This window comes from Teleopsis dalmanni, chromosome X (genome assembly GCF_002237135.1).
Source record: "Teleopsis dalmanni isolate 2A chromosome X, ASM223713v2, whole genome shotgun sequence".
Classification (NCBI taxonomy): domain Eukaryota; kingdom Metazoa; phylum Arthropoda; class Insecta; order Diptera; family Diopsidae; genus Teleopsis; species Teleopsis dalmanni.
In genome coordinates this window covers 62,460,473-62,480,613 of record NC_051848.1, presented here as the reverse complement: position 1 = coordinate 62,480,613, position 20,141 = coordinate 62,460,473, and the positions used below count along the sequence as shown (strand labels likewise).

The window sequence follows — 20,141 nt, the reverse complement described above, 5'->3', positions numbered from 1 at the left end:
TTTCCTTTCTAGATCCTTTCCACTAGATAATATAATCTATAGAAAAAATGCATTGCAAAAACACGGCCAAATAATATATATTTTACGGACACTTTTACTTTAGTTCTCTAGTGCTGAATCCGTTTCACTGCCAATGGTAAGGGTTTTAGGATAGTTAACTCTCCCTCCTTGATAATAAAATCTATAGAAAGTACACTGCAAAAACACTACTAAAAAATAGATTCTTCAGACACTTTTCATCTATTCCTCTAGCATAGAATTAGCATTAAATTTATAGTATTGGCAGTGGAGAGGGGTTGGGTAAATAATCTCTTTTTGATAATATGATCTACAGTTTATATACAGCAAAAACACAGTCAAATAATATATATTTTCCAATACATTCGCTACAGCTTTAGCATTATTCTGCCTATGGTGCTGTACTAAATGAATGTAATCAAGTAAATAGAAAAAAACCATATTATATAGATTAACTTTTTTTTATCATTTTGTTATTTTTATTAATTTATTAATATTTACTTTCCAATATTAGATTCCCTTGAATAACAAAGTATACAATTTTATAAATTGCAGCTTTAATAAAACACAAATATATATGTAAGTGTGTATTGACTGTGTTTGTGTGCGGTATAGAAGCTCTAAATGCAACACTGACCTCTTTATTATAACGAAAATGTTTATCAAAATATTGCGTTTTGGTATATATGCACCTACATATTCCTTCATGGGTAGAGGATATCTAAGACATGTCAATACAACTTCAGACTACCAAGGCCACAAAGAAATGTTTACGCATACAACCATGCCAACGAAGAGAAAGCAGAGCGCAAACTTGCGAAAGCTCTTTTTTGAAAACCATTTGTTGTGCGGTAAAGTGTGCCGTTCCGCTGAGTCTCTTCGCAGTTACATACTTTAAGTAATCACACGCATACGCCATGGAGCACATCATATTAACAGAGTAATGCCATTTTATAAATAAATATTTTGGTTTTGGTTTTCGTTTTTGTTCTGTTTTTAGTGTTGGTTTTGGTTTTGGTTTTGGTTTTTTGCCTCCTACTATAAAACTGCAATGCATTTCATTTTATACTTTATATTTATTGATATATTATTCCCCAATGCTAGTTGAACGCATTTCTGCATTTGTTCCACTGTGTGTATGAATAAAATGCGAAATAACTCCGTTTATTGCATCGGGCGAAAACGGGAGTTTTGAGTGTGCGAGCCGAGTCAAAACAGTTGGCATCATGTCTCTGAAATCAGTACTTAATACTTTTTCACAACGTTAACGTAACGTTTTAGCGTCCAATTTTAAAAAGAAAAAATCAAGTGTCAAAATAAGCATACAAATGCGTAAAAGAATTTAAAATAATTAAAATAATTAAATAAGTATCAGCTTGTAAAGTGTTTTTCTTCATAATAATGCAATAGAAAAAATAATTCATGATATGTTACTGATATTGAATTATGATATTAAAATAAACTGAACTAAACAATAAAATATTTTGTGAACTACCAACCAACCAACCAAAATATACAAATACGAAATAATGAAACGCGAGCCGAAATTTTTAAATATTGAGCTTAAAATTTTCTAACATTTTTAACAACACTCATACGCACCGAATGAATATTATAGTTCAAATTGAGTTGATAATTAATACGAGAAAGGTATTACATCTTATTTTTGAATTTTGCATAAGATGTTTTTTTTTTTTTTAAAATAAATAACACAATACAACAACTTATTTTCCTTAGTGTGAAAACAACAAAACTTTGTTTCAAATTTCCAAGAGATAGAGAAGAAATTTTCCTTCCCTAACACATTTACTTGTACATTCAATTGTACACCATATGAACATTTGGCAATCATTGTTGTTGTTGTTTAGTTTTTCGTTAAGGGCATGTTTTGCACTTGGTTTGCCTTTGTACTGTACAAAGCAGAACTTTAATTCTAAATTCTCGACAAACAAATAACTCCTAAAAGCAATTTTAAGTAGTTTTCAAAGAATGTTCAAAGATATAGACAGAGATACAGATTCGATTTGATTGGATTTAATTCTATACGATTCGATTAGATTGAATTATGCGATTAAGTTCAAATTTTTCTACATTACCCATCATTTTTATGTGTATACTTTAGTAATAATTTCAACAAGTCCCAAAAGCTTTTTCAAATAAGAAATCATTTTCAACAAACAATATTTTTCCCTTCGGCAGTAGGCAGTGTACAGTGTTCCTTACATTATTTTCGTTACTCCCAAACAGTTTTCGAGGAACATTAAAAACTTGTTAAAATCAATTAATAAATGGTCCTTTGAATTATATATGGTTTTGGATTTAATGAAAATGATTAAGCACACCGTAAGCTCCTTTGATCTGTTTTGAAGTGTTTTGGAAAGTTGGATATTTGGATATTTGGTGATTAAAAAATGTGTTACAAAATTTGTATTTTGCACAGAAAGCATTGTTAAAAATGTTTAAAAATAAAACAACCCTTTTACTCCTCCGTGCTTTGGTAAAACGTTGTCAATTCTACATGTTCAAATTAAGCTGAGTTGTTTTGTATATGTTTGTGGACTACATACAAAAACAGGATTACCATCCTCACACAAAAAAAAAGAACTAAATTGTTGTTAAAATATTGAAAATAAATGTTAAATTATAAAAATCTATTATCAAACAAACAATTAACAAACGTTTATTTATGAACTGAGATATATCAATTATTTAAAACAAATAAAATAATTATTTTATTTTTTCTGATTGTCAAACAAAAACAAAAAACGAAAACTATTAAAGGAGTTATCTGAGGTTCGTATGACAGTTTCATTAAATAACCAAAAAAAAAAAAACAAAAACCAAATAATATATAAACAATAATTAAATATTTATTTAATGGAGCGACTTTGAATTAATTGCCCAATTTGTTTGATTTAAATTTTTAAAATTCATTCATTTACTAACTAATTGCTAAGGGATTGGCAATTTATATTTATTTTCGGTAACGAATACTTAAAAACAATAGGTTCCAGCGATCTCTTAAACGAACACTTTAATATATTTTTAAGTGTTGTTTTCTCTTAATTGTGAAATATGGCCTTACCAATTTCTCACCTATTTTTTTGTTTCTCTTCGTAATGCAATTTACACATACATATAAAAACTTGTTGCGTGTATCTTTTGCTCCATGAATTTATATTCACGGATATTGCCTCGAATGCATCGAAAATGTCGTCATATATACGAGTGCTTCGACATATATACGAGTACTTCGAATTTGAACTAATGAAGTTTAGAAAAATGACGATTGCATAACTTTTAGTGCAATATCTGACTCTTATTATTGTAATACATATAATATAATATATATGTAAACATATAATATATAATTACTAATAAAAATAATATTCAACAATCTTATACGAACACGCTACACAAGGATTAAGTGTGAAGGATTTACGTATATAGAAAGTTTTGCATATTATGGTTGTATTTCAAATTATATTCATAATTAAGGAGCTTAAATTTTTGTTCAACTAAAAAATAATTACCTGTTTATTTATTAATAGAATACTTAATTTTGTTATTTACTTATTATTTAACGGGTTTTATCGTAAACTTTTAGAATAAAAAACTGTTTATATATACCAAATAAATAAAAAATAAATATTAATTCGTGCTTTATTTGTTTAGAGTGGCAATAAATAATTATTAATTATTTATTGCCTATTTATTAATTATTTATTATTTATAATTATTATTATTTATTATTAATTATTTCTCAATTTTTTATTATTTAACGGCTTTTATCGTAAAATATTAGAATAAAAAACTTTTTATATATACCAATTAAATAAATAATAAATAATTCGTGCATTATTTGTTTAGAGTTTACTTAATATTATTAATTATTTGCTATTAAACGGCTTTTATTGTAAACTTTTAAAATAAAAAAATTGTGTATATATACCAATTAAATAAAAACTAAATACTAATTCGTGCTTTATTTGTTTAGACTTTATTTAATTATTATTTAACGTCTTTTATTGTAAACTTTTCAAATAAAGAAAAACTGTTTTTATATACCATTTAAATCATAAATGAATAATAATTAGTGCATAAATATGTATGTATGTCTGTCCGTGTGCAAAAGGAGAACCGAAGAAGTTTGCAAAAAAATTGCCATTTTTGTTCTCAAAGTTTCTATGAAGTAAAGAAATTCTGACATTGAAAATGTTTGAAGTGAAAGAAAATTTAGGTTACGAATAGTGCAAGGAACTACGAAATACATCTGTTGCAGTTAAAGCAATTAGCTGTGGCTTTTGTTATATAAAAGCCATTACATGCTTAAATAGAAAAGAATTGGACAATTGAAAGAATCTAGTATTTAGTACTAGAACAAAGATCTATATGAAAATATTAATAATATAAAAAAATTAATTAAAATATTTATTATTAGTACTAAAATAATTTACTAAAAATTCAAGCAATTAAAAAAAAAATAATTAAAATAAATACATTTTCTATTCTGATAGAAAACAACAAAAGAAAATTTGTTGAGTGAGTTTATAATACATAAAATATAACAGAATATATAATATATGAATATAAGTGTAAAAAAAAATAGTATTCAAGTGGCGTTAAGCATAAATTCGGATCTATGACACTTAAACCAGGCTTTTATAAATTATGTGAAAACAAGTTAATCTCTATCTCATATTTTGTGTTACAATCAAAATTTTTGTGTTAAAGTTGAATATTTCAACAAAATCCCATTTCTAAATATTTTTCAGTGGATTTTTGTCGTATCCTCTTTCTTAGTTTTATGGATATTTGTCGTTCCCGGGTTCGGTATGAAGTACAATCTTGCCGAACAATGAAGTAAACGTTTTTATACACAATTGTGATACAAATGGTATTTAAAAGATAGTTCAGTTTATTAGTTCAACAATTAAAATAATAAGTTATTATAAATTTATTCGCATTTCAATCTATAATTTGAAATCATTAATACTCCCACAACTAATAACGTTCACACTTATAACTGTTGAACTTTCTTAACAAAATTTTTAAATGTATTACGAATGAATTTAATTAATTTTATTTAAGTATTTTTTTTTGGTCGTTAGATTTTTAAATATGCCCTTCTCCACCTTTCTGTTGATGCACATGTTTATTCTCGATTAGAAATTTATTCAGGGATTTCGAATGGGTGTTGTATGAAATATAGCATATGTTATTGTGAGGATAAAGATAATCTGTTAAAAAATATATTTTGTTTTTAATGCGTGAATTACTCTAAATATATTTTATAATGAAAACATTTTTAAATAACGTTTTAGATCCCTAAGTATGATAGATCAATACCATAAGCATGGGTGTCGTGCGCGTATTAATCCATGCAAGGTCAGTAATTGAAACTATATTCTTGATTAATACAATATAATTTGAAATTTTATTTTATTTAACTAATTTTATTTAAATAATATATTTTTAAGTCGTTAGATTTTTAAGTATGCCCTTCCCCTCCTTTCTGGTTATGCAGATGCTTATCTACGAATCTATATTTATTCAAGATAGCCCTAATATGGCAACCTTCTCAGTACTCGATGCAGTTTTTAACCAAAATTATTTAAAACGACAGTATAGAGTATACAGTATATAGTATACTATATACCATGCCTTTAACTCAAACTTTAAACCTTTTAGAACTTTGTCTGGCACAGACCTAATAAGGTATAATCATCAAATACTTAATAAAAAATATTCTAATACAGAACGTCCACAATTTCATACGACAGATACAAATCTGTGACAGAATTTTCTGAATCTGATCAAAATTTGTAGTCATAGTCACACTAAGAAACCTGATATTTACTGGAGAAAGGAATCATGTAATGATATGCGTCCTAATAAGAATCAGTAATGGTTTGATTATCAGAACCATATCAGTGATGGCTAAATTTCATAAAATCCACCATACACCTGATCAGAAACTGATTTTTAATATGGTTATCTGGATACGTTTCGATATCTAAAAAACTTATCGCAAATTTTTGCGATAGTTTAAATATCACAATGAAGTACATTTTTACTGAATGAAGTAGAAGTATAAGGTTTTCATACACGCAATATTTTACACGATTCTTCAGATTATAGAAGTATCATAAGCATAACAAAATTCAAGTCAGTTCATAATGCAATATATGGTATGTAGGTAATCCGTTCACCCGAACAGAAACTTGGTACGAAATCGAAATCTATAAAAGCGTAATTATGTTATATAGCAAAAATTTTATATTTAATATAAACACAAGTAGAAATTTCTTTTGAATAGTCATATACGGTGCAAGTGGCAGCTTGCCTTGCAAGCAGACCCGCTTACTTCAGTCTCAAAAATTTAACCCATTGTCGCTTTAATAAAGCAAACAATACCTGTAATACATACACTAGTGATATGAAATGAGACTGTAGAGTCGATGTGCGCTTTTTGGTGAGTACGTGTTACTGATGGAGCAAATCCGTAATACTCTTTTCTTCCTCCTCTGTCTTGTAACTAGAACAATAGTCGTTTGAGGGAGCCTCTAATTGGTTGGCATATCTAGCAATAATACAGTGTTCCTTCAGAACGACGTTTATGGCGTAAATAAAGTGGCAAACCAGTTTAAACAATTGGTTGAATCATAGGTGAACTATATCATATGTGTAGTTAGACAGATGTAACATCATTGGTTCACAATTTCAAATTGTTTTGTAGGTAAAAACATTTTGAGTGAAACTAAAGGGATTTCTACATCTAATATAAATGATTATATGTAAAGCCTCGTGCCGCATAAAGCAACAAAACCCTTAATACCCTAAAAATTGATTAAGCATATACTATACGATGACTGTGTTTTTTATTTGTATTTTTCATACTCTTAGGCTGCAAACTACTTTTATTGACTGTTGTAGAAATTGTGAAGATAAGTAGAAAGAGAAACAGTATAACACTCCGGTGGTAGCTATAAATAAGACGAACTTCTTTGGCGAATTTCTTGTAAACTCTCTCACAAAGGTGTTCTACGCTAAAATTAAAAGCATCCTGCGCTTGATAAGAGCCTTTTAGCTCCAAAATTAATACAATTAAGATCCCGTATTGAACATTAGTATCATAAGATCGTGATTAATCAGATCAATTGCCAAATTAACCTAACCTACCTAAAGATCATAGGTAGAAGAATTATTGTACGGAGGTCCGTTTGTCGGTCTGGGTGTCGGTCACATACTCGATTACTAACATTACTGAGTCCTTACATACACTTTTATATACGAATAATTGTTAACTTGGCTTATTTTTATAAAATTATTAACTACTGACATTGATGATTATTTCTGTACTTCACGTATTTAAGACTCTAACATAATTCCTTATTGTGTGAACTGCACATTCAGTTGTGTCTGGACAAAATGATCTAGGTACTGATGAAAACATTCATGACTAGTTAGAGTTTGGCTTTTCTTCCATTTTATAGGTACAATTCCTATAGCTCAGATTTTTTGCACAATCGGGTTTAGTGTAGATGTTTGTGTTGTACTTAAACATTTCTTCAATTTATATGTTGGGTGGCTGAAATGTGGTACTTTATATGTGGAAAGCGGTTTGGTGCTGAAGTTTTTATAAATGTAACAGTGCCTCTTTGGTACAAGCATAGTGTCTCTTGATTTTTTGACGAGTCATGTATATTTTCTAATCATTGAAGTTGTGTATTTTTTTTAACCATGAAAAGTATTAGATCTATCTCTAATCAAAGGAATTTTTGGTTTAAGGACAATGTGTTGTTAAGGATAATTTGTTGTTATGGTTTGAGATGTTTTTGACTTTTTTCATATACATTAAGCAACATGAAAGAAAGTTGGCTCGAAGCTCTTATAAGAACTTCCGTACTTTGTAAAATACTGGATTGTACTTTACACTTATATTTCAGTGTTTTAGTCTCGTATTCATTGTATTTGTATTTGTACGATGTGCTTTTTTATATTGCAGCGTTTATGTAAAGTTTTCGGTGATAGATTTTCAGGTCTGACGGTTTCACTATCAATCAACCAATAATCTATAAACGATGTCATTGCTTGAAAGTTCGATCTGAGAACTGCCTACTTTTGAAGTAATATTAACAACATTTGTTACATTATTTCGAAATTTTTTGATTGATGATACTCCCATTTCGAAAACACGAAAGTAAAAGCCATTTCACTATTGTTAAAGCTGAAGAAAGTTATAGCACTGATTAGGTTAGGTTAGGTTGGAGTGGCGGCCTTGTGTTCCAAGAAAGCCCAATTGATCGCAAATAATGGCCCGTTATGGTTTCAGAGGAAAGTGATGGTTCGCACATAGACTAGGTGGTCAGTATACGACTAACACCGAAAGAAATCAACGACTCCCCAATAAGGTGAAGGTAAACCAATATGATAGTTTTATGAATCTGACTAGGTCCCTAATGTTGCAGGATGACAGCTCAGTTAGATCGGTGAAGAAAGGAGCCCCCAAGATTTTTAATCTTCTTCTAACTGAAAATGGGCACTGACACATGAGATGAAACACAGTTTCTTCCTCGTTCTCAGAACCACAGCCGAGACAAGACCTAGTCTCATAACATGCCTCTCTATTGTGCAGTGACCCGACAGCACAGATACCTTAGTGCTGAGCAGATTCCGCTTTAGTTGAAGTAGCTGGCTGGTACGTTTTTTGTCCAAATTATACCAAATCGACCTAGAAATCTGACAACTAGATTCATCAGCCCATTGTTGCTTTGCTATGTTTAGATATTTTTGTTTGATTACCAGTTTTGCTGTTGCAAGTGGAACGCCATTATCTGAAAAGTGAACGTCAAGGCGAAGAGCCCCTGCCTTGGCAAACTCATCCGCCCTGCAATTAACCGATATGCAAATAGCACTGATAAAACTTAATGATTTTGATCAGGGCTGTTTAGACCACATAAGATCGCGGGCCAATACAAATCACTGAATAGGTTGGAGGGTCGCTGAAATAAATACATATGTTCGTAATTTTTCTGGAGAAAAATAAAAATACGGCGATAATAATAAATTAAATTTTATTAATTCTATATTAATTTATATTTTACAATTCTATCAATATCAACATTATTAATATTAGTTGTTGCCACATAAAATATATTTCATTTTTAATGTATTGACTTACTATGCTGGATACTAATTTTTTGAACCAGTTGTACAAAGAAATATATACCAAAGTCTTTGTCAATTAATTAAATGAACGTGAAGTGTAATAAATTACTTAACATAAAACATTTTAATTCATTTGGGATACCATACAAACAAAATAATGTAATGTTATTAAAATATATTAAAGAAAAATTTGCCTAATTGTAGTAAATTAGAAACATGTAACGCGGGCCGCACATATATTATCCGCGGGCCGCACATATATTATCCGCGGGCCGCACATATATTATCCGCGGGCCGCACATATATTATCCGCGGGCCGCACATATATTATCCGCGGGCCGCACATATATTATCCGCGGGCCGCACATATATTATCCGCGGGCCGCACATATATTATCCGCGGGCCGCACATATATTATCCGCGGGCCGCACATATATTATCCGCGGGCCGCACATATATTATCCGCGGGCCGCACATATATTATCCGCGGGCCGCACATATATTATCCGCGGGCCGCACATATATTATCCGCGGGCCGCACATATATTATCCGCGGGCCGCACATATATTAACCGCGGGCCGCATTTGACCCGTATTCCGCGCTTTAGACAGCACTGATTTAGATAATAATTATTAGTTAAAATATACAAATTAATTTATTTACCTAAGCGTCTTTAAACGTCTTTCTTGATACATATAAGAATTAATAGGCAAGTAGGTAGAGCTAATTGACTTAGATCAGACATTGACCTATTTGATTTTTAATGATACCGGATTAGTCTGTAAAGGCAGGTAATGAATGTACCTAGTATTTGGGATATGGTCTTTATCATTAGCGATTTTAGTAGCTCTTGGTAGCCTGAAAGAATTTTAGTAGTACTTTTGAGAAAACCATATATAAACAAAGTATAAGTTCCAATTGGATTTTATAATTAATGACGAATTTTGCTAAATCATACAATTGTGAATAGTAAAAGAAAAACTTTTAGTGCAAAATTTTTGATATTTTATTTTCTGTAAAACCATAATACATTTTTACCTTTTTACCTCGTATGTTGAAAATTTAACTTATTTTAACTTATCCATGTTCACATAATTTTTGCATACATGATTGATTACAGTTATTTTATCATATTTTATATTAACTGTTGCATAATATTTGGCTTTAATAAAGATTGCACTCAATCTATTTTACAACTCAAAGTTCTTTGCTCGTTTTCACCTTTAATTTTGTTGGTATTTTTTTTTTTAAACTATAAGATTATTATAAAATAGCCATAAAATTAGTACATTAAGATTATTAAAATCTTTCAAGAACTTACTAGTACATATTTATAGTTTACGCTCAAGAATTCATTTGATTATAAATTAAATGATTTCTTAGAAGTGAACATTTCTTTGCTTTAAATGATGTGAAAATTCACAAAAACACAATGTCGTAATGAATTTTAGTAAAGATGGGCAATGATGCAACAATGAAATATATTGTAAGACCGTAAATTGTTTTTGTTCAGTGGCTTTTCTTAATGAAATGGACTATAATGAAAAACAATTGATTGATCAATTACAAAAAATATAATACTAAATATTTTTTCGTTTTTTAAAACGAACAGAATGTTTACGGTCTGTTGAAAACTTGCCAAATTTGAGGTGTGCTTTGATTATAGATTGAGTGCATGCAACACGTATTTTTAAAAGAAACTTTGGATGAATTTTTAAATGGCAATAAATTATAATTTTCCACTTCCAAAATAAACTTAATTAAAATTTAAGTTTTTTGTAGATTTTTGTTGTTTTTAGGTGGGATGGATGTCACTAGGTGGCCCAACACCAATTACATTAAAACGTGTACCCAGCAGTTCACATTAACTATTAAGTGTAGAAGTTGTGCTGAATCGGAATTGTCATTAAACAGTTCAATTGTAGCATAAACTCGGCCATTCCACATGTCATTGAATATTTTTGTTTGTTAAACTTTTAGCGCCGACTGTGTGTTTTATTGGAAAGTTTCTTTGCCCTAATTTTTGTCATATGTGACATAAGCAAATATGTGCCCGGCAATATCAGCAATAAGAGATATAACTTCATAAACAACGGCATATTGAATGTTATATTCCACTTATTTGGCATTTGCAGTGAAAAACGATTGGTCTCCTCGAAGTATGGTATATTGCGCAGTATTATAATACCTTCACATAATATGCCCATAGGGTAGAGAGGTATCCATATTGTGTAGCGTAGCCATGTTAAAATAGTTGTTTCATGGCGAACTAACTGTGTTATGTAGTAAGGATACCTAAAAGAGAAACAATTAATTAAATGGCAAATACGTTTCAGTTATGATTTACCTTATTACTTCAATGACGGCCCAGATAACAAATATATAAAACACAACTGGTTTGGTTTGCATGCGCTCTTCCATTTCAATCATAATAAACAGTACGAAATTACGTCCTGATACTTGGAAAAATGGTACAAGAGGACTGCCTTTAGTGTAGCCGAAAATTGGATGCAGGACTTCCAAATATTGCAGTAATTGGCAGAACTTCATAGCACTGCCTACGGATTCGTAGATTTTAGTCATACAGCTAGGTCCGTCGCGGTAGTATAATACTGTCATAACACACAATATGTACAAGAAGCCAACAAACTGGACTAAGTTGTAAAGTATCATATACACTTTTTTGCTGCTTTCTGTAAATGTTTTTTGTAGGATATTAAATACATTTTAATGAAAAAAGCTTACCTTTTATATAACCAAGTTCATCTTTTTGTAATTTTTGGAATTCTTGTGTGTAATCTTCTATAACATCGCGAGGCTGTTCGTCAAAAAAGTCATCTTCAACACGCCAGCGATCAAAATCGATTTTTAGCCAATGCGGTTTTTGCGGTGTACCTATGAGCCTCGGCCACCACCCCTTTTCGCACTTTTGCATGTAAAATTCAATTTTATTATCGAAAACACGGCATGTGCAGTTCTAGAAAGTTGTGTTTTTCCGTTATTTATAAAAATACAGAGCAAAAATTTAACAAATCAAACCTCATCATTAATTAATGCATAAAAACTCAAATCAAATTTGTAAGTGTTGAATCCACGGGCACCGTAGCCCTCTGCAGAAAACGACAATGACTTTGGAGTAAAATCCACAACCGGCGGCTATCTCAACATATAAAAATATATAATCTCAATTTACATTAATGTAAGTTTTCGGATACCTTGGAGTCTTTCAAGTCCACTTTTAATGTTAATGTTTGTTCCGTTTGTGCCCAGTACACTAGCGGGCTAAAGGCATGTGAAGAGTCCAAAAGGTTGTCGGCCTTGGAGTTGCTATGGACACTGCCTTTATTTTTATCAAAATCGTTATATGAATTCATGTTTAATGTTTTCTTTGCCATGGATATATTTTCACATGGGTCAGTCGTTCAAAACTGTTTCAAAATATTTAGTTGAAATAAAAATTAATATCTCAGTTTACGTTTTCGCACACTTTTCATTCCTACTGGCCAAATCCATAACTGAAACAAGTGACACACAAAATCTGCAAGAGAAATACTTGTGCTGCAGTCTGGAACATGCGCGCTTCTAGTTGTCATTTCAGTGGTGAATTTCAAACTGTAATTTTTAAAACTGTAATTTTCACAAAACATAAAGGGATGAGCACAATGAAATTTATTTTTGTGCATTAAGTTGCTTATGAATTTTATTGACATATCAAGAGGCGCTAGGTTTAAGATTTTAAAAAATTGAAATATACAATAAATAAAACGTTATTTTTTATAAAATAGTTTGTATATTAAAATTAATTCTGTTGAACTGTTATTGGGTGTTTAAGTTAATGAAAAGCAGTACAGTCTTTATATAAAATGCATATAATACAACTGATTTGGTGTTCTTATCTATATACATACATATATGTATATGTGTGAGAAATGTGTTCCTTAAAAGTTTTTTTTTTATTAATAATCTTAAAGTACTTAGTGGAATTGACCATGTCATAATACCGCTTTTCCAAATTGAATTAGTTCGTAAACATATTCCCATAGGTTTGAACTTGAAGATAAAGCATATGGTGACAATTCCGATGAACAACACAACCGTTAATAATAAAAAATACTAATTAGTATTAATACTACTTAATACCATAAAAATTCTAAAATAAATTGGCGCTACATATTAGGTACGTCACTTGTGTTGTTTTTGTGCTTTACATAAAAAGTCTCTATAGGTATTCTTAGTTTTTGTCAAAATATTGTAGTAATATGATAAAAGTATATTAACAGCAAAGTACTCATGCAACAGTATTAACTCAATTTCAAATTTTATATTAAACTATTGTTTAGCGATTACACACATTGTAGCTGAAAGAAAAATTTAACAATATAGCAGTTTATGCAACTCAAGATGAAGACGTTTATAATATACACTTGGTGTCACCGATGTAATTTTACAAGCCTTATATCATGTTTCCAATGCAACTAAAACTACTTATTTTAATGAAACTCGATCGTTTTTATTGGTATAAGCTGATTTATGTATGTGAAATAGTTTGTTGGTTTATATATTGCATATTAAATATATAACAAATATATCTAATTTTGGTAATTTTTCTTGTGAGTAATTTATTTTTAAGGGTTATATGGCGTTACATTGGTCGATAATGTGTTTACATTCGTTTGTTCTCATTTGAAACAGCTGATTTTCAACTTATTACTTTTTGGGATGTAGAAGTTCTAAAAAGGGTTGCATCGTCAAAATACCATGAAGAGCATTTATTCTTCGTTCAATGTATTTCTTTGCGTTTGTAACATATTTGAAACGCATGCGAACGACGTTGGGACCCATTCATATAGAATGTGACGGAATGGCTTATTCGCGCTTGAAATTTTAGATGCAAGAGCCATTCGCTTCTCATTTTCGATTTTTGACTAAAATGAACCATTTTCGGCCAGTGTAAATGCCGTATTACATTCGATATTGTTCGCCTTGAATCAATTGATTTATTTATAATGAGCTCATTTATATAAAAGCTCCTTCAATGGTGAATTCTTTTCATTAGTGGCTTTAATGAAACTGCTTAAATAAGACAAGTGGAAACATGGTATTATAAATATTTAAATACCAATGATCGTGTATTCAATTATTCGTAAATGATTTTTTGAAACTTTTAGTATCAGGAATCAAACTCGTGCCCTGCCATATTTGAAGCTCAGAGTCAGTTAAACATTAATTAAAACTGAGTTGAGTAAACAGTTTTGATGTGAGCAGAGAAATCAATTTCATTAGTTTAATTACTAAGTTAGCATCCTATTAGTTTTTTCAATGCTAACAGAATAATAAAATACTTTTATATAATATTATTGTTTAATTTACTAAATCACAGCTAACAATATGAATAGGAATCTAAAAAAAATTAAGTTTGTAGGAGAACGTTTACGCATTTTCGCTAAAAAACATAATAATCAAGGATCATTATTATTAGTATTATTATGATTATTATTGTTAAGAACTTTAAAATCATATTTTAATCATATTTATATTTTAATATAAATTTTTATATTTTTTATTTCAGCAAAAATTATTTACAGTAGTTTTTTTTAGTAGTAATAAACATCGAAATGTGGAACAGTTTTCAGGATGTCTCTCATAACTATGGAAAAACTCATACATTCGAAAAAGTCAAAAGGTTAAAGAATATTGGATTTAATTTCTTAATGGAATAAAATGTGAGTAAACTAATTATTTTTCCAAGTATTTAGAAACAGAATTGCAAAGTGTTAAATACGTATTTTTTTTGCTTATTTGATTTTATGTTACTGTATTATAATTTTTAAACTATAAGTTATTTTTTAATTCGAGAATTGTTTTATCCCCAATTAAAAATTATAGATATATAAAGTGTATTAAATATTTACTGATCTCTATTAGTATGAAGTATTACTGCCAAATTAAAATTGTTGTATTATTTCAACGTTTACATCTTACGACAGTTTTTAAAATTCATAGTCTTAAAATGATTATATTATGATTATGATTGACATTGTACAATGCGTCTTATTTATACGTTCTCATGGTCTTTATACAATAAAATTAACCAAATGCAGTAATCCCCTTATAACGCTGTAGATTGGTTCCTCGTTATAGGAAAACGGGTTATAGGTGTATTTCCGTATACCCCGTTTACACGCGTGTAAAGGTACGGCAAGCTAATTATGAACTGTACAAATCCCCGCATTATATGGGGGAATGTTATTCAGGGGATTAAAAACGCGTTATAAAGGTATTGCGTTATAGTGGGGATGACTATACTTACATATAAATATGTATTCCATCGTTTTTATGGTCGCTATTTTAACGCAATTTAATTATTATTCAAAGATACTCTGAAATAACACAGATATGGACGTATATACTTTTATATACAATACTTCTAACAGCGATCAACTCTATATTTCAGTTAAGATGTTACTTTCTTAAGGTGTATTGATTACAGTTAAATTTTTCGTCTTAATCGATTAGACTATAAGAGTGTCAAGCGTGAGGATTAAAAATAGCAGTTTTCCTATCAATATTAAACTTTATATTTAAAAAAAAAATAGTTTTACTTTAGAAATTCGTTCAATTCGTTTTAATTATTTTAAGTGAATTATTTTGTTTTGTTTCGCATCCTAGGTACATCCTTTTTTTACTGATCTGAATACATTGTATATCTCTATGAAGTTAACCCTTAATCGTTTGATGTTATCTCGATATATTTTTGACTTGGGATCACGTTTAATCCTCTGTTTTTCTCTATAACGTATGTTTTTCATATGAAATTCTCTCTGTATAACTTAGGTCATGAGTTAATGTTAATAAGAATAACCAAGTGAAGATATTAATAACAATATATTAAAAGTTTTTTTAGTGTTTTTTAAGACTGCTTTTTGATATCTGAAATAATAAATTCATCAAAAGAATAGCTTAAGATTGCTGTACTTTACATAAGTTTGGAGAAGCTTATGGATATTAGATAGTTAATACATTTATAGTAATTAATTAACTTACGAGTATTAATATTGATTAATATTATATTAATCAAGAGAGCTCGCAGATCGATTTCGCAGATCGAAAATCAAGAGAGCATGGCTTGAAATGTCAACATAAAAGAGACCCTCCTCGAAGTAAAGCGGTTCCGAAGGGGAATAAGCCTCGCTGAAGAGGGGGTGTTTTAGTCCATATACTACATATTAATGTTAGAGAGTCGGGCACACCATTCCGATGATGGTTGGTTTGACGGTGCATAAAGCATACCACATCCTCACCACAACAAAACAAAAAAAAAAAAAAAAACAATATTATATTAATTAATATGTTTGTATAAATAGATCATTTGATCGATAGTGGCTTTTGACATAAAACCATTCCTACGATTTAAGTTAGAAACTAAATTATATATCAAAGTATCGCTTTAAACCTAATATTATATATAATAACCTTATATTAAAATAGTGGCAACTTTTTTAAGTAGATTCAGATAGCACTAATAATTCTACAGAGAGCTAGCCGATATAAGAAACGTACTCAATAAATTTGACATTAAGTTTTATATTTTGATAAATATACCAGTTGATGGAAAATACTATATTTCCGTCTGATATTCGAAAATTCTTTATGTGAACCATTTTAAGTTTTATTTGAAAAACTGAGTGTCATCGATTCGCAAAAGATCTATCATGGTCGCAGTGCTTAATACGTTAATACTGAATATATACTTTTTATAGAATGAGTAGGTAATCAATGCTAATTCTGATGTATATTGATTATTTAATCAAATTTTGCTAAAATAACTTAAGGTCAATCAGATGTGGTTTCTGTGTCAGCAATCAGTGTTGGCATTAGTTTGCGCTAGCTGTTTAGTCGATAGCATCGTAGTGGAATGATGATGTCACCTAAATTTAACAAAAGCTTAAGAGTTACTATCCGTAACTCCCAAGATAAGATAAAACTCTATTTTATAGAGTTATTGGTATATATACACTATATAAGTCTTTTTCATGAAATATCAGCTTTTAGGGTATGATCTAGTTATTACTCAACTGATTGGATATAAGATTGGAAATATTTCTTTTAATTATCATTGAATTGACTGTAAGGTGACATGTTCACAGGACTCTATATCCAAAATAAACGTACTCCATGTATAAAATGTTGAACTATTTTTGAAACAAAGCGTAAGAGTGCTATTTCGTATATTATGATTCTTTTGTGACTGTTAAATAACTGTTATTTTATTTTTTATGATTAATGCCGTTTGGAGGTTCCTCAATTACAATTAATATCTGCATACTTTGTTTGGAATGCCTAAATAAAGTTATAGCGCTTGCTACTACTACTTACTAAAATTCGAATTGTTTTTTTAAGGATATACTAGACGACAGTACGATATCTAAAAGTATCAATACTTACATATACGAGCAGTCTTTAAAAGTACTTTGTACTTGTAATTGCACTCATAAGAATACTTCAAAAGCCTCGACACTTACGATACTTGTGCTAATGAGTTCCTTCGGACACTACAGTTATTCACAAATGCAAAATAATTCACTCTCTAAACGTTCGTAATAACAAAATTAATTAAAATGCTTTAATTAAATTACTTAATAATTTATTAATAAAAATATAAAATGTATATAAATAAAAACGAAACAGATTATTAAAACAAATTAAAAATATAAATCACTAAGTTTGCCTAGTGTTTAGTGCGATGCTTTCCAGAACTAAGCATATATTACTCCCTATTAAATTCCATTTTTTATTATAACACTGACAGATTGATTTGAAATCGGAAAGAGTGAATAAAAAGATCCGAACAATTAAAAAATTTCTTCCGATACTAACTTTCCAGCAACCTCTCTACTAATATAATGTACACAATGTTTAATGTAAATCCAGTTTAGGTTCTAGGGCATTCAAATAGGTATAATAGGGAATGAACGCGCAAATGAACAAGCCAAACTAGGTGCGTCTTCTAAGAAAACTTCTGCTCAAATCCTTGCCATTGCCAGTCACAGCCGTTGGTGACTTTGTACTCATATTTTTTCAGCAACCAGGTCAAGAGCTAGTTTGTCATTTTACTCAAAATGTGGAACCTCTGTGTACCAAACTGAAGTAAATCAATAGTATCTAGGTTAATATCTTTTCTAACAGGGCACTGAACTATTGCACGGCATAAAGCCAAGCTCGTCCAACCCTGTAGTATCCGCTGTAATATTTGTCTACCGGCGCTCGTAGTAAAGACACTAGAACACCTGTTATGTCTATGTCCACGCTTGTCTAAAACTAGGCTTAAGGTATACTTCTTTTTCATTGATATGAGTATCACCAATTGTTCTTATGACTATTCTAATTATATAATTATTATAACCACGTCAATATCAATATTAAAATAATTATATGAGCATAAAAATTACTCGACACCAAAAGTATGTTCCTGAATTTAATATAAAAAATTGGTTGCTTGAATTGTTTATTGTCTTTCCATAAATATAAATTAAAAACATTAACTGCTGTGAAAGTTATACTGAAACTTGGTGATGCTTAACAGATGAAACCATGCCTATCTATTAAGTCTATTAAGTTTGTTAGATCTATATTGTCTTATCAACTATATCCATTGCAAAGTTTATTTAAATTTTAAATTCAGTGTAATTTTTATTTGCATTGTAAAGAATCAAATATTCAATGCATTATATGTAGGTCAGGCGTCCAGAAGATATAGGTTCTTAGGAAAATTCTTCTTTGATAGTTTATCAGACTGTTCATCGGTAAAGCCGAAAGACCTATTAAATTACCCAAATTCGAAGAAATGGATTTAGTCTCTACTCTTCTATACTAGGGTTCTTGCGAGGAATGTGGTACCAACACCGCGAAAAATCGATGATTGAGGTACATAGAATGTATCTAATAGCCTGCCACTGCAACTAACCCAACCATATGTAGGTCATGTTGACGAGTTAGTCAGTTGTGGTGGAGGGAGAAATGAGTCCTCCTCAATTAGCTAAGAAAGTCGTTTGAATCCACAAATCCTCGTAATTGTGAGTAGTAGAGAAAAGGTCAAGCTAGAACCAGCCAAAGGTTTTTATACAGGCAAGAATTTGACCAATGCTAATGCTAGAGATATTGCCGAGTCTGTTGAAGAAGCAGGCCCCAAGAAACTTAAACCTAGTTCTGGCCAAACATGGACGTAGGCACATCACATGTTCTGGTGTCCTTTCTTTGAGAACTGGTAGACACGCACCGTCCTAGATAAGTCGAGTGTGAAAAAAAGAAACAAAAAGAATTTTATCTTAATTTTTAATTATTTTTTTTTTATTGAAATAGTCGCTTTCTGAATCAACACAGCGCAATAATCGTTCGTAATTGTCATTGTTATATCGATCACAGCTGGTGGCATGCCTGGGATGGTATCGGAACGATTTCATTTCATCAACAATTTTAGTTTGTGGAGCTAAATCAGATAAGCACAGTAAAAAATCGATAACATTAAATCCTTTTATGATCTCGAAATCATGCATTATGATGGTTTTGAGTGAATGTTGCATACAATTCTTGATATTTTGATCGAACAAATTAAATTTTGACTTGCAAACGTGATGGATATTCCAGATAATATTCTGTATCCATCGTCTTCATTGTCTGACCATTTAAGTACAACTCAAATACAGAAGAAAACGGTCAGCATTTTCTTAATTTTGATCCTTTGTCCATCTTCTTATCCATGTTTTTATCGAAGTGTGCACAGATTTTCCGTTTGACTCAGTCTTCGGTCAAGATTCGATAGACTGTGCTTTTTGGTATCCCAGTTTCTTGTTCGATTAGACTCGTAGATACAAATTGATCACTTCAAAAATTTTTATTGACTTTCTTGATGCTTTATTAACTGTGAATGAAAGGCTGTGCATGTTCATCGTC

The 20,141-nt window shown here is 30.1% G+C and overlaps 1 protein-coding gene across 1 annotated transcript; it reads right to left on the bottom strand.

Moving 5' to 3' along the window:
- Positions 1–11,067: 11,067 nt before the first annotated feature.
- On the bottom strand, positions 11,068–12,762 carry LOC119689414 (very-long-chain (3R)-3-hydroxyacyl-CoA dehydratase 3). The gene is made up of 5 exons (XM_038104241.1): positions 12,407–12,762; positions 12,231–12,347; positions 11,937–12,168; positions 11,539–11,884; positions 11,068–11,486 (listed from the first exon to the last, which is right to left on the bottom strand). The coding sequence occupies exons 1-5, from the start codon at positions 12,584–12,586 to the stop codon at positions 11,168–11,170; spliced, it is 1,194 nt and encodes a 397-aa protein (XP_037960169.1). The 5' UTR covers positions 12,587–12,762; the 3' UTR covers positions 11,068–11,167.
- Positions 12,763–20,141: the final 7,379 nt, after the last annotated feature.